We start from the raw sequence: 15,484 nt of genomic DNA, 5'->3' as shown, positions 1-15,484 counted from the left end.
CTTTATCCATGGTATTTACTTGAGCTGATTTCATCCTGTTCCCAAAATTAAGTCTAGTTATTGAAAAGAACAAAGATCACCAATTCACTTTGTGGATGAATAATACTTTGTTAAATTACATAAAACATGACCCGAATCAGAAGAAAGAAAAGAAGTAGACCGTACATATTCAAAATATTGAAGAAATACATGGACATGTTCGCAAATACCCTTATTTGCTCTCTTAAGGAAAAATAGATTACAAGATCAAAATGACTCATGTCCTTCTGCTAAATAAAGCCTGCAATCGGTTAACTTAGCTTAGCATAAAGACTAGAAGCAGGGGGAAAATGCTAGCCTGGCTCTGTCCCATGGTAATAAATCTACACTTGTAAAAAGTACTAATGACCATGTTGTATCTCATTTGTTTAATCTGTACGAAAACTGAACGATTTTATATTCTGGACCATTTCTTGGCAGGAGGTAGTGACTTATGGTGCATTCCATTAATCTCGGAAGTCGGAGGTCTGAGCTGGGAATAACATCACACCCGAGACGATGGTGTTCCAGTTACAAGTTGGAAAACCTTGCTTGGCCAGCCATTGTTTACAACTAGCCAGATTAGCTATTGGTACACCGGTTGATTTAAAAAAAAAACGCATTGTGCTGTATTTACGCATAAACACTATAACAACAAAGACAGCACTTGGACAAGACTTTGTGTACAAAAATTTCTATGACAAAGTTGGGGTAGTGCAGTTCTTCTGACTTTCCAAGTCAGAAATACGACTAAAGGGGGCGTTCCCTTTGAAATTTCTGACTTTGACCTTGGAAATTCCAACTTCCCATCTCAAATGGAACGCACCATTAATCAGCCATCTGCAGAGGTAGTGGTTGGCTTTTTTTTGCTATTTTTGGATGAGCCAGGCTAAACTAACTAACTGCTGGCTGAAGCTTTATATTTACAGGTAAGAGAGCGGTATTGATCATCTCAACTTGAAATCAACACCAAAAACAAAATTTTGAGGGATGCATAAGGAGTATTAAAGCGTTGTGTCCATTCAGTTCACATCGACTCGGACCTCAGATCTCGAAACAGCTGTCCTGTCCAGGGAGGAGCTTGACGAACTGTCTTCACCAGGCTGACTGACAGCTGAAATTTACTGACCCAAAATACTTTCATCTGGGCTCCATGGGACAAATCAGTGTTGTTTTAATTTACTGACGCACCGATTTTTCCTCCTCCCACAGTCACTCATGTTGCCTTGATCAATCATTACCGTTACATAGTGAGATATTTGTGTGACATAAACAGCTGTTACTGTTAAGTCCACCAGAGAGAGAGAAAAATAACATGGGGTGTTGGGATGATGTGCTTCCCATGTGCATGTCTCTAAGTCAGTGTGGGTGCAGTGTTGACACATTTAATAAAATGGAAGCACATCTCTTCCGAGAGGTGGGTGAGTGAAGGATGCAGGAAAGCAATGTTTAAGGTATAAACTTTGACATCTTTCTAGTGATGAGCTACAGCGTTTATTGTGCACTCCAATTGCAACTTGTCTGCTTCTGTTTGACCTCATCTCCTCCTTTGCCATAGTTATCAACTATAATTTAATCAAGAATAATGGCATCATTTATGTGTCTTAAATATTTTCACCCCTCAGTACAAGCTCAGACGGAGGCAGACTCTCTCAGCAACACTCAGCTGTCAACCAAACATAAATCTTACAAGAATCACTGTACACTAAGCTGAAATTGAAGTGCACTTCGCTGCCACAACTAGGGTGCCAGCCTACTACTGGGATGCCAGGGGGTAGCTGTTACACTCCACACCTCCTCATGCCTTGTCGCCGGGCAGATTTTGAAACGACTGTCTATGACGCTAATGCAGTCTTGGCAATCAGGGTTGGGCCGTGCTCGTATTTAGCTACTGCTGCTGCATGTAAGTTTGTGTGAATGTGTCTGTATGGGGTTGTAGGGGTGAAAGAGGGGTGCAACCTGACCCCTTTCCTCCTCTAAGTTGGTCTCTCTCTCTCTCTCTCTCTCTCTCTCTGTCTTTCTGTCTCACACACACACACAGACTGGGACAGCTGCCATACTCTGGGCCTCTCCCAACGCACCAGAGGAAAAGGCTACAGCTAAAAGAACCTTTTTTTCTTCTCTTTTTTCCTCCTCCTTCATCTTTCCACTTTTTTTTCTTTTGGTGGCCATACATTTAAATCCTGCAAGGCTTCCCGGGGTCAACAAACACCGCCGCTACCCCCCGTCTCTTACTGCTTCCCCGACTAGCCAACAGACAGGAGACTTCAATCAGGGCTCTGTCCGCTCTGTGTGTGGAGTTTGTGTGTGTATACTTAAGGACTCATGCTGGTCCATCTTTGATAAATATCTGCTTAATGCTTGTACAAATTCATACTTAGAATATAGCTTAATACACAATAACACATTTTATCCAACCGGGATCATAGTTGTCTCTTCATCATCATCATGTAATAGAGCATCACACAAAAATAACAACAACAAAAAAACAATTATCATCTTTTCTTTAAACAAGTATGTGACAACAGGTGTAGTGAGACACTTAAACAAGCTAAAAGTAGCATTACGGGGCTAACGACTGTTGGCCTTGCCTCAGGGCTCTTTACAGTGCTCCCCGAGGACCCCAGACGGCAGGCTGGCCCTCGGCAGGCGGGCGGCCAGAGAGGACGCCTGACCATAACCCAGATGACGTGCGATGGATGTGGTGGGAAAAGTGTGTGTGTGTGTGTGTGTGTGTGTGGGGGGGGGGACTTTAAAGGGTAGAGGGGAGTGGTGGGGGTATCAGGTATCAACAGACAACTCCCCGAAACTTTGTGTGTGAGGTCTGTGCTGTTTTCCTAGTCACCCGAGACACGCCTTTTTCAAAGAAGCGGCGAGGGGAAAGACTTAGCCACTTTCAGTTTAAATATTAAATAAGAGGAAAACATTTAGGGGAAGTAATAATTACAATTATATAAATAATCAGTTTACAAATTGAAACCTTCATTTTCACTTAATGCAAATTAAATTGAATTTGTGAAATTCGTACTAAAATAATTAAGTTGTTATTAAAGTGAAAACAATAAGCACAAAACTACAAATAAAGACAAAAAAAGACATTTCAATATGCCAACTTGGGCTTTGGGAAAGTGTGATTCTTTTCACAGTGCTTTGATATTTTATGGACCAAACAATTAATCAATCAAGAAATTAATCAACAGATTAATGAAAGAAATTGTTAGCTGCGTTCATTTTAGCTAGTTGTACCTAACAAGCTGAATGTACATTATATACCGTATACCCAAAATGTAATCACATCAGTGATGATTCAAAAATTCAAAACAATTACCAGCTTCACAAAATAAACTTGAATGTTTCTACCAAAAAAGGTAAAGACCAACCATTTCCAAAAGTCACAAGTCTCAGCTCTCTAAGCCTATAGCTCTATGTGATATGATTAAAATCTCTGTCCTTGCTCTGAGGTTTCATTTCCAACCTGAACAATTAATCAATGCCTTTGTGCCGTGGCTCAAATTCACATTATAAATGATATCACTGCCCTATTTAAAGCAGGTGAAGTAATTGTGGAATATGGACATCAATATTTGATATTTGGATGGCAGCAAGACAAGATGGATGCTTCTCTCTTCTTCTGTCTTTCTTTCTTCATCTTTTTCTGTGTGTTTTTGTTGTGCGCATGTACTGTACCGCACTGTATATGCGAGTGACGGTACTCCACTGGGGTCAGCCCGTAATCCAACCCAGGGCGAGTCTGACAGAGCAACACAAAAAGTGGGAGAAAAACAACATAGTTCATGTGCTCTGTCCCACTTCTTGCTATTATTACTGTGGAGGCTGGCAGGTCAGAGGGAGAGTGAGGGAGAGAGAACCAGGCTTGATGGAGGAGGAGGAGGAGGAGGAGGAGGAGGAGGAGATGAAATTACACCTGTTCTGGTGGCTGACTAACGACTTTGAAATGCGAGTGGACCTCACTCGCCGCCAAAATCATTTTCCCAACAATACGGCCTGATCTTTAAACAAGCAGAACTGGGACACTGACGTGACGCAGAGACGGCCTGCTGTGCTGAGACACCAAAAAAGCCTCTGGCTCTGTGTGTGCGTGTATGTGTGTGTGACTGAGGTATAAGAGATATGGTAGAAATAAAAAAGGCCTACCTTTTCAATTAAGTTAATCAGTAATTTAAAATGACTGGATTAACTTGTATTACATGCACACCCAAACACACACTCCAGCACACACACACAAACACACTCTCAGTTCCGAAATTGATGTTTATGTCCAGTATTGTTTCTAATGAAGTCTCATTCACTCTGACTGCAGCCATATGGTTACTGTACACTCACTGAACGGCATCTGCTGTGTGTTAGCGCAAACACATGTCTCTCCAATGCACCCATACCTCAGACTTGTGTGGTCGGTACAAGGTATACCCACCCACCCACACACACATGCATACAGTAGCATTTAACTCACCATCTGTTCGTTGAGGTCCTGTGAGGCCTCCATGGCTTCTTGGGTTGTGATCCGCCACACACTTCAAGGGCAAAAATTACAAAATAAAATGTGGGTCAGTGGATATAATGGATATATATCTTTACCTGTCCACAATTAAATGGTAAATCATCACCTGTGCTAATATTGCTATCCAAGGAAGTTGCTTAAACACTTGCTTGCGACTTGATTGCTAAATTTAATTACTTACACTCACACTGTGGATGAAACCACCTACCATATTGTATTAATATAATTATTTTTTTTTTTTTTACGTCTGGCTACATCTGTCGGTTCGACCTTCTGTAAGTGTGTTCATGTGTGAGCAACAGGAGACTGGAGGGAAGCTGCAGCGTTAACTTCAGCATATCATCTTCAGCCGAGGGTGAAGTGGAGAGATAATTGCAGAAGTAAATATCAACAATGAAAATGGAGAAGTGTAAATGATATGGCTGCTTGGCTGGCTCTGGACCACAGACACAGTGGCTGGCTATAGCACTCGAAGACAGTGAGCGACCCTATTAATACTAGACAGGAGACAGGTTGGCGCAGGAGTCTGGAGCGACGAAGAGGCCAAGGTTGATTGTCTTCAACTTAAGTGAGATTAAATGTTGCGATCAGAAAAAATGAAAAATGAAGACAGAAAATGTCCTTGTCTTTTTTCTTTTTTGCTACTGTCATGTAGAGGGCGACGCTGCAACAAAAGGCCAGCGGGGATAAGGGAAAAACAATGCCATCACCCCAAAAGAATGGCACAAAATGGCTCTTGTCTGCTATATTGTGCAAAGGCCATCAGAAAAGTTTGACAGTTGAACAAAAGAGTAGGCTGCAAAGACACGTACTCACATGCAAACACAAAAGTCCTTCCCTGTCATTAGATCTGTGGTTCCCAGCAAGTGTGGTAGTGCCACTGAACCAATTCCAGCTAACTTCCCAGTGAAAATAATCGTTATTTAAATTTTTTTTAATGCATTTACTCTATTCCACTTCAGCTTAAGTAAATAAATATGTTTTTCTGCACCTGCAGGTTGGGCCAGTATCAGGAGAAGCTGCAAATGCTGTTGTTTCTACGCAGTGTCTTCAAGGCTGTGTGTTCAGCTAAGTGAATAAGGGTCTATATCAGAGCATGTGTGTACCAGCCTGAACCATGTGTGCATTGACACAAAAAAACATACATAGGGATAAGGGATTACTCTTCTATAAAGGCTCAATCTAAAATGTGTCCCAAAACATGGATTACTATCAAGAACATTAAATTAGAGCAACGTATTACTTTTTTCAGTTTATTCAGTGTGTGTGTGTGTGTGTGTGTGTGTGTGTGTGTGTGTGCAGGCGCTTGTGCACAGTGGAGTTGTCTGGCTAGATCCTTTAAACTAACTGGCATCCTTTTAATTTTTCATAGCGTTCAGCTCCTCCTCGCCTGAAACCGAAGACAATAATGCGTCTCTCAGGTGAATTGATTTGTGTCTAAGCCTCCCTCCCTCACCCCCTCTCCTTTCGCCCCCTCTCTCCCTCCCTCTCACCTTTGTGGAGGACAGAATCAGCCTTCTATCCGTTTGCAGTTCACTCTGCCCTTCATGACTTATTCCTTCTTTAGCACGGATGTGGTGGACAGTGAACCCACACAAAGTAAAGATTATCCACCATTTTAAGAGCGGTGAAGGGTTTGTCTAGCTTTTTGGCATTAGAGTGATACGTTGACACTAATCAAATTATCCAAGTATGGAATAGCTCTTTTAAAAACATTGCCTATATATATATGTTGATGCTTTCAAATATTCTTAAACTTTGTTGATGACCAACTGGTTTGCCTACCTCTTATGTGTTATATCACACTACACATGACTGCCTCACAGGGCCCTCAAACCGCCCAGCAGTTACCTGACACTACAGGGAATCAATAATGCCTGCCATTTCCTTCAGTGTCCCAGAAGAGAGAATTATATTTCTCTCTATGGCTATTGACAGCGACATAAGAAACACATAAGGGAAGGCAGAGGATTATAAAGTGGACTACGCAGCTACCCTGCGGTAATTGCACGCTATAAAAGCCGAAAAGAGGAGAATGTTGAACAAACCGCAGACTGCTGCTGGCTGAAGAGGCTGGAGTGAAGTCAATTGTTTTTACGCACAGATCGATTATTTTTTTTGGTTACACTTTTTAAAAAAGCCAGTGAAGGAATTTTCTTCCTAAACGCCTTTATCCTTCACATGAAGATGTAGACGAGCTTCTTCACCCTGAACTCTGCACCTCTGAGTTTAAATGGGCCACACTTACTATTTTCACTGCAATAGCCCACTGAGGACACACACAACATTTATTCATAGGAATAATTGTCAAAATTTAATGTCAAAATGTCTTATGTATTCCGAATTTTACAATAACTATAGCCTATTATATTTTTCAGCACAAAGGAGAACACCATTTAAGGGATTACAGTGTGAATATAGGCGATTTATTTATTATTGGCGCACAATGATAAATTAAACTTTGATTAATTTTATTTAAGTTTACACCCCGCCCACTAAATTCGGAACTTTGGGAAAAAAATACCGCCATAGGCCTACCCTAAATTCAAATAGCCTACACTCTTTCAGATAAAGTGAAAAATATAATAACCAATAGACACAAAACATAAAATATTACATAAATACAACATAAAAAGAAATAATTTACTAATTAAAAATTGCCAATTATAAACAAATATTGCATTTTTATAAGATATTTTAATATAGGCCTGTTTTCTAAAATGGAAAACTGAAGTGGTTAGGCCTACTTAATATTTTCCTCATCATAATACTAAACCGAAAGGCTATTTAAAATAATTACATAATTTGGGCTTTATTGTAAATTTCCGATCTGCTGGTTTATTCGCCCGAATAAAAAAAAGACAGAACAATAACTGATTTTAATTCTCTAGGCAATGTGTACAAGACTTTATCATTTCCCCAAAATCTCCACAAACCAAATCCCGTCCATCCATCTCATGCGCATTAATGCGCCTTGGTTAAGTATGAGTCTTTAATGTGAAATCTAATCTGTATGGATTACTGCGCAGTAGGCCTATCAGATTTTGAGTCGGCGCGTAACCTGTCATGTTGTTAGGGGCAGGCCAATGGCCAGGGGCCATTCAAGCCCTGAGAGCCCGGCCGTGGTATAAGATTCCCATTTCCTACATATCAAATATAAACACAAACTCCACGTGGGATGAGAGGAGAGTTGGGGAGAAAGCCGTGGGCACGCTGGGGAAGAGAAGTGCGGAGACACTGAGGGGACTAAACTGGACTCGGTAATCTGGATAAAAAGATGTAACCACATACACCTGCAGTCAAAGATCATCATGTGGCAAACAGCCTAAGCATGTTTTAGTTTTTAATCAACCCTTCAAAAGAAAATATTCATAAGAAAAGCTTCACGTATCACCAGGGACTGGACTGATTAAATTCCATTTTAATTTAGGCTACTTATAAATTATGTTTTTATCAGTCTATAACGGTCAAGTCTTTACATCTGGAGCCGGATAAAGTAAATTTAAGTGGGTTTAACGTGCCGGCGTCCCGAGCATGGGATGAAGTTCGGGCTACATCTCAAAATGACTCGTGTAAAAACTGGACACCAACTTGAATATTACGATCATCTCCTCAGACAAACCTATTGGCCTATTCTTGTGCCTTCGAACAACAATTAACGCAAAGAAAGTCACGATTTTGTCATTATTGTCAATTGTGAAAATTACTGTTTATAATTGGTTGATTGAGGATAAGTCATTTTAAATCAGGCCTGATGAACAGGACGTGCTTCGTTTAGGCCTATAATTTAATAATTAATTAAACAGAGACTGAATCAGGCTGAATCAAAGTCAATGACAGTTGTCGAGTTGTGATGGTCGGACTGCAGCCAGTTATCTGACACAGTACAAACCACATATCTGTAACTGTCTGTAAATAAATAGACCTAAATAAATAAAATGAACATAGGCCTACCTGCGTTAGAATTATTTTCGTCCCAGTAAGAAATCAGCACCCAGCTGTCCTTCACTTCTTAGAAACCCTCATAATCAAACGCAGTGTGGTCGCCGCACAGCTCTCCCTGCTGTTTGCAGGCTGTCACTGACTGGATCAAAACACTTCAGCCAGTGCTGGCCATAACCAGCAAGAGTCCAGAAACAAGCCGGAGGAGTTATTCAGCCGCGATTAGCCTAAACAACATTTACAAACTCAAAGCCTGGTCCCGGGTTTCAGTTCCGGTGACCGGACCGCTGAATTCAGCGGGAAACACCATTATTTTCAGTCCGCGTCCAACTTTGAGCACCAGCCTGTTCACAGGCATTGAACTCAACTTCATTATTGAAAACCGTGCAGCTGCGCATGCGTCCAGCTGCCATGCGGACACTATTGGGCAAAGGACTAATGGGGTTCAGAGGGGAGGGAGAGAGGGAGGGGGATACCAAAACGACATTCTTATTATTAGTTTGGCCTAAATGACGTGCTCACAGTTTTATTTATCCCATCAGAGCAAAAACAACATGCACCCACTGACCATCTATCTATCTATCTATCTATCTATCTATCTATCTATCTATCTATCTAAGAAGTCACATCACACATAAAAATCCATAGGCCTAAAGGGGTTTATTTTGTTTTTTTGTTAAAGTATTTAAAAAAAAAATTCTAATGGCCACAAGAAGCTAAGGAAGGACCAGTTCATGTAATTCTTCCACTCTTGCACTTTTGATGCCAAGCATTGTTTTTACACTCTTTTCAAGAAAATAATAAGAAAGACAAAAGCATTTCAATAAAGCAGGGTTTTTGTTTTTATGCTTCTACATGTTGATCATACAGTGGGAAATGCCATCCAACCCCCTCTCCCACCCCCATGAATTCACTGTACAGGCTTTCGAACATGAAAGAGTTTGCTTAGTAGTAGTTCCAGTAAAAACCATTCACACTGTGGTTAACCAGACCACCACCGGGAAAGACATGTTGCTGCCACGGGCGCAGCCAGGAAATAGAAATGCTGACGGCAAGTTTCCCTCTGCACCCCCCTTGGTTAACAATTAACTGTTAAAGTATATGTCAACCTTATTCCCCTAATTGTCTTGATGTTATTTCAAAGCCTTCTCCAAAATGTCTATGATTGTAGTGAAAAAAGTACTGTATATGTATTTATTTTATTTTAATCCAATTAATTAGCCTAAAATTGTCAAATTATTTATTGTTTATTGTTTGTGAGGTTCCACATTAAGCAAAAAATATTTATATAGCTTTTCGCATTAGAAATGTATTAGACGTAAGTATACTTACGTCTAATACATTTCCCTATAGGGATGGGGATCGATACCCGGTTCTAAAAGGACCCGGCTCCCAAATTTCTCAAAACCCAAAAATCAGTAAGGTTGGACCTTATCGTAAACGTACTTTATTGTCACATACACATACATGTAGCGAAATTCATCCCCTGCATTTAACCCATCCCTGAAGGGAGCAGTGGGCAGCCACTGTACAGTGCCCGGGGGACCAACTCCAGATTGAAATGCCATGCCAGGTCAAATGGCACTGACTGGAGAACCTACCTAACATGTTTTTGATGGTGGGGGAAACCGGAGCAAACCCACGCAGACACGGAGAGAACATGCAAAGTCCACACAGAAGGGCCGGGCCAACCTGGGTTTGAACCCACAAACTTCTTGCTGTGAGGAAACAGCACTAACCACTGCACCACCGTTAAGCATTAAATCAGATTTAACTTGAATTGCGATGAATAACAAAACAAATGTTTTTTAGTTACAGCACCAAAACGCGGTATTAAACAGGCCCAGGACTGTTTATCATCAGGCTGCAGCCTCTGCTGCTCTCTGTCTGCTCATACACACACAGCGGCCAGCAGAGAGAGACGTCGCGGTGGAGACGGTGAAGTTAAATAGCTCCAAACTACTCCAGTTGACAAAAGCTACGCTCGTTGCTTTAAGTTACGTGCAATAAAACCTTTGCGAGTAAAAAGGCAAGACTTTATCAATACACCTGTGTGTAGGGTAAACATGTAGAAAGGGTTAATTTTACCTGCTCTGTCCTCCAGCAGGGGCTGGCTCAAATAGTGGCATCAGTAGCTAGCAGTGGTAACTAGTGGCAGCTTGAGATGCCGTGGCACCTGCCGCTTGCTGTATCTCCTGTCCACAGTCTGCTAACGTTAAATTGGCAATTGGCAATTAACGTTAAATTTTACAAACAAGCTAAATAGAAAACTTTCTGTCTGTAGCATAGACTGGTCTGTAGTCTAATAGTAGTAGAATTTGGCACATTGTTGTAAACTCAGCTGCTGGCTGAGACAAACCAGCCACTCCTTGGTGGAGGAGGAGGAAGAGGAAGGAGTGATACAGACTAATGTCTGAGTTTTTAATTCTTTCTAAACATCACTCAATATTGTGATGTCTAGTGACATTGCTGTTGTAAACATTAATGTTGCTGCTCTAAAAACAACATTTAGCTGTATTTAAAATATAAAATTCTAATCCTATAATTAATTTAAAAACAACTCGGCAGTTAATATGCACACTTCAATATTTGTTTATTTATCGCAAGTCATCTCAATATACAATATAATAATATTAACGCACTTATATATTTATAGATTTTCCTCATATCGTGCAGGCCTGCCTCATGCCCTAAGACCTCATGGTCTTACCAAATAACTGTCACCAAATAATATTATCGATAGTGTTATCAATAAAGACTCGGATTGTTAAGCATCCTCAATAATGGTTTCAATATCAATAAAAATTCACGTTCACCATCCCTAGACGTAACTCAGTTAAAAGTGTCTTCCAAAAAATTTGTTTTGTGTCTGGGAAGATATAAATGAAAATACTCATGCTTTTACTAGTGTATATACTGTAAGGTGAAAGAAAGAATTCAGGTTTACCGGAAAACATTTTTTTCCCACAGCAGGATACTTAGATGGAGTCTGGACAAATTTAAGAATAAGAATTAATCAGACTCCAACACAGGCACACACACTACATTTCTCAAAAGGTTTCATCACAAATTGTATACCTGTATACTGAATGTAGTGTGGAGGATGCAGACAAAGCTATAGACAAAGAAAAACATATTGGCCAATAAAAACCAGAAAACACGCTGGGTATACAAAGCAAAACAACAAACATGACTCAAATGAATCTTGTGAGAGTAAAGTCAGACCACGCTGGTCCGCAGTGGCCCCAAAAAGATGACATTTGGCCGCGGAGTGTAGTTTATTTGAAAAATTGAATGTTTGTTATGGCTTATGCATTCTGAAACTGTTGGATCCTGCTGGCCTCAGACCAGAGCTATTTTACCATGCTGTCATTTATTTATGATGATGATGTCAGAAGCCTATCTGTCTGATCCCTGATTGTTGGTTTTGAGATCCTGCTGACATTCACACACACACACACACACACACACACACACACTGTACACGCAAAAGCATCTTACATCCTTTTCTGTCCTTCTCAAGCACACACATGCAATTTGTTTGTATGATTCAAAAGGCTTCTTGGTAATATTAGAATGAAAACATACAAACACTGAATGAAAAAGCTCTGTTCTTTGTGGCGTTGGCTGGCACAACAGCTGGCAGGACCCAAAGAGAAAGAGAGAGCCACTGACACATTGGCAATGCAAAAATGAAAAAGTGGGAGCAGAGAGAAAAGGAGGCCGTCATGTAAAATGTCATACCTCAGAGCAGTGTTTACCCCAACTCCGTTCATTTTTCTACCCATTCATTTTCTTTTTTAAATGTGTCTGTTTAATGGATGCTGGAGATCACCCCGGCTGCAGGCTGCAGGAAAACATGGATGCAGTATTAGTGATGTCACCCACACATTAGTGGATGGACTTTTCGAAGACTCAACTTTGGGTTTATCACTTCCCACAATCTCATCAGTTGCTTGGAGCAAGGAAATGCAAGTGTGGGTGGAGCTGGGGCTGGGTGGGGATCTGGCAACCGCCATGGCATTATGCAACAAGTGCTTCAAATGTCATTTGTCCATGTCCTCTAGAGCAACGCATAGAAAAGTTTTCCTATTGACACAGGACAACATAATTTGTCCGTGCCTGCCAAAACAAATCACTGTTGAAAAATAAATCAGTTTAATGGTGTGACAATGCTGTGGTTAGGGTTTGGTTAGGTTTAGGGAAACATTGTGGTTTGGGTTCAAATGACTGCTTCGTTAAGGTATTGGAGCTTTGTTGTCATAGTTACAATAATAAACATGTGCCATCGAGTGGAAATGGAAATATTCTCCTGTGTTAAAGTCAGATGTTTCTCTGGCAGAGGACGAGGTTGTGCAGCTGTAAGGACCTTGATCCCTTTCTGGCTTCCCACCACCTTGGAACTATGTTTTCTGTGCTTCTGTGTGTGATGGGAGACAATCAAGTTGAAAATCAATTTAAGATGATGATCAAACTCTATTAAAATCCTTTTTTTACTATACAACTTACCATTTAAGCACACTGAGCTCTCTGCTTCTTCCTATTAGAAATAACTGTCACACTTGCAACTAAGCCACACAAAAGACAAAGTGAAATTATCTACAAAAACGATAACTAGACATTTGTTGAAATCAGCATATTTCATCACTACAGAAAGTATGTGAGAAGATACTTCTGTCTCAGGGATTTCTGATTGCCGCACCGGGTGGAAGGCAATAAAAGACAGGGTATCAGTTCATCAGCAAAAACACAGGCTGACAGAATCACTTTCCACTGCACAGCTGCCTTTGCACCCCGAGAGGAGACCCAAGTGAAATTACGTAGGGATGCAAATTCCACACAGAATCAGCAGAGAATTGTCTGTCATCCTGAGGTGACACTGCTTCACAACTGAGCTTCTTAGTGATTTATTACATGGAATCACACAAGATAAGCACTACAAAGTCATATGATGCCATGCGTAGTGGGTGACATCACATGATGACTGATGTGTGGGGGCTTTGGCACGGCATTGAGAGGGTCAAATTCAAACCCTAGGCATGGCCTGTCGTCAGGCACTGGCATGGCAAACAGTGGCCTGACGCAGAGAGAGAGAATAATAATCTCTGTTTTCACTGAATACTGCTTGAACATTAGATTAGTTTGTTGATGAAATTGTCTTCATCGAACCAGTCAGGAAAAATGGCCATAGATTCTCATCAGGAATAAAGTCACTGGGGGAAGAGTAAGTTAATATTAAGTCCATCTTTGAGCAACAAATATCTGACAATTCACTGTCAACACTGTCGCAGGGAACACATCTTTAACACATCACTCTCACCTAGGGTTTTTCACCACTGAAGACGAGACTACTAGTGTGAATACATATGAAACCACCTGTCTCATTTTAATAAATGTATTGTAATGTGTGGCCCTGAAGGTCTGCCTGATAGGCTGCACATGCAGAGTTCTCTTGCAGCTTGAAATGCATAGGATGATAAAAGCACTCACCAGCAACCCTCAGTGATCTGCTCCCACAAATGGGCACTTCTGTGTGTTATGAAAGTTTCTGTCTGACATATCATAAAGCTCAGGAAGGACAGACAAGGCCAGGACACACTCCTCCTCCATTGGTTATAAGGTTTATGAGTCCAGCCCTAAGTTATAGATAAGTGGCTTCCTTAAAAGGAGCGACAGTGACACACAAAGTTCAAAGATTTCCAACTACTGCCCAGAGCAGCTGCACAAAAAACACTTTTTCTCTAAGCTGCATACCTTTCCCTTTTCATTGGGAATAACTGGATGCCCCAGAGGGCATAACATACTATACACCACAGCTCCCACACCCTTTCATGCAAATGCACCAACCAAACAATAGGAGTCACTATAATGAGGCAAAAAGGGCCTGATCCCTCTCTGGTTTCCCATCCCAGAGAAAGTAAGTTTTTCTTGCTTTTCATGTAGACAGCGAACTTTTAGACAATGATCTGAAAAAAAATGAAAGACATTAGTGAGCATGGTCAAGAAAGTAGGAAAGATTTTGAGTAGCAGAGTTTACTTTCAGTCATAATATTGATTTGTTTTTAGTCCTGTTTGACTTTTTCAATAAGGCCTAACCCACTGTGCCTTCTCCCTTTCCTTTCTGCAGCAGACTCAGGGCTGAACTCTGCCGCTCAGTGATTGACACATTCTGGCAGAATAAATTAAAACCTCAAGCTGCGACAGAGCCCAAAATAGCAGGAAGCTGTCGCTGACCTGCAGTCTCTAGTGCTGCATGTCAGCAAGCTTAAAAAACTTGGCAGAACATTCTGCACAAAGGAAGCATGTACAGGTGTGTATGTGTCTGTGTTTGTATGTATTTACATGAGTCAACAAGCACTAATCTACTGTATGTTGATTCTTAAACTACACCTGCAGTGTTTATTAATTAATCCTACAGGTGGTCTTAAACTGAACCACTGCAATAATGTTTGCTACTTTTTAACAAAAGCTTGTAACACCTATTTAAACTTGTTTAATTAAACTGAAACCACTTTGATATTTGAAGGCAGTGGCAGATGGATCTATTTTTTTAGCCAGCTGTTCTCTGGAGGGTGACGCTGGGGTGGGGGGCTAAGCCCCAAGATGTTTAGTGGCGTAGGACTGCGGGTCCCTTTGCCAAGTCACAGAGATTCTGGTTCTTGCCAAGCAGGGGGGTGGGTGAGAGAAAATGCCATTTAGCTGGCTGGTATTTATAGATATGTGAGGAACTTGTGCTCAGGCTGGACCGAGGTGCTGACGACGTAAAACGAGAGGACACTTCCAGAAGTCGAGTGTCAGGGCACACAGATAAAAATACCCGGTGAAAGATGGGCCTGGTCATTAGTGGCGCAGCCTGGCATGTGACATGGCAGCATTTCAGAGGTGATTTATGATTATTACTACAGCTAACCTATACCTCTCCCTTTCCTGCCCTCCACCATCCCAAATTGGTTTGCCAAATGGAATTGCACATGGGGTTTATTTCAGGGGCCGAGTGCACAG

At 41.1% G+C, this 15,484-nt stretch overlaps 1 protein-coding gene across 5 annotated transcripts in view; it reads right to left on the bottom strand.

The window, feature by feature from the left end:
* eya4 (EYA transcriptional coactivator and phosphatase 4) overlaps positions 1-8,829 on the bottom strand; it is a 44,589-nt gene extending 35,760 nt beyond the window's left edge. For all 5 annotated transcript variants that reach the window (XM_046060444.1, XM_046060445.1, XM_046060446.1 and 2 more), the window contains exons 1-2: positions 8,495-8,829; positions 4,493-4,553 (exon numbers count right to left, since the gene is read on the bottom strand). In XM_046060444.1, the coding sequence (XP_045916400.1) occupies positions 4,493-4,525 (33 nt within the window). In that variant the 5' untranslated portion in view covers positions 4,526-4,553; positions 8,495-8,829. The remainder of the gene's footprint in view (positions 1-4,492; positions 4,554-8,494) is intronic.
* Between the last annotated feature and the right edge of the window lie 6,655 nt (positions 8,830-15,484).

The sequence above is a fragment of the Micropterus dolomieu genome, linkage group LG10 (assembly GCF_021292245.1).
Source record: "Micropterus dolomieu isolate WLL.071019.BEF.003 ecotype Adirondacks linkage group LG10, ASM2129224v1, whole genome shotgun sequence".
Taxonomy (NCBI): domain Eukaryota; kingdom Metazoa; phylum Chordata; class Actinopteri; order Centrarchiformes; family Centrarchidae; genus Micropterus; species Micropterus dolomieu.
Note: the sequence above shows the minus strand (reverse complement) of the source record. Positions and strands in the feature narration are given on the sequence as shown.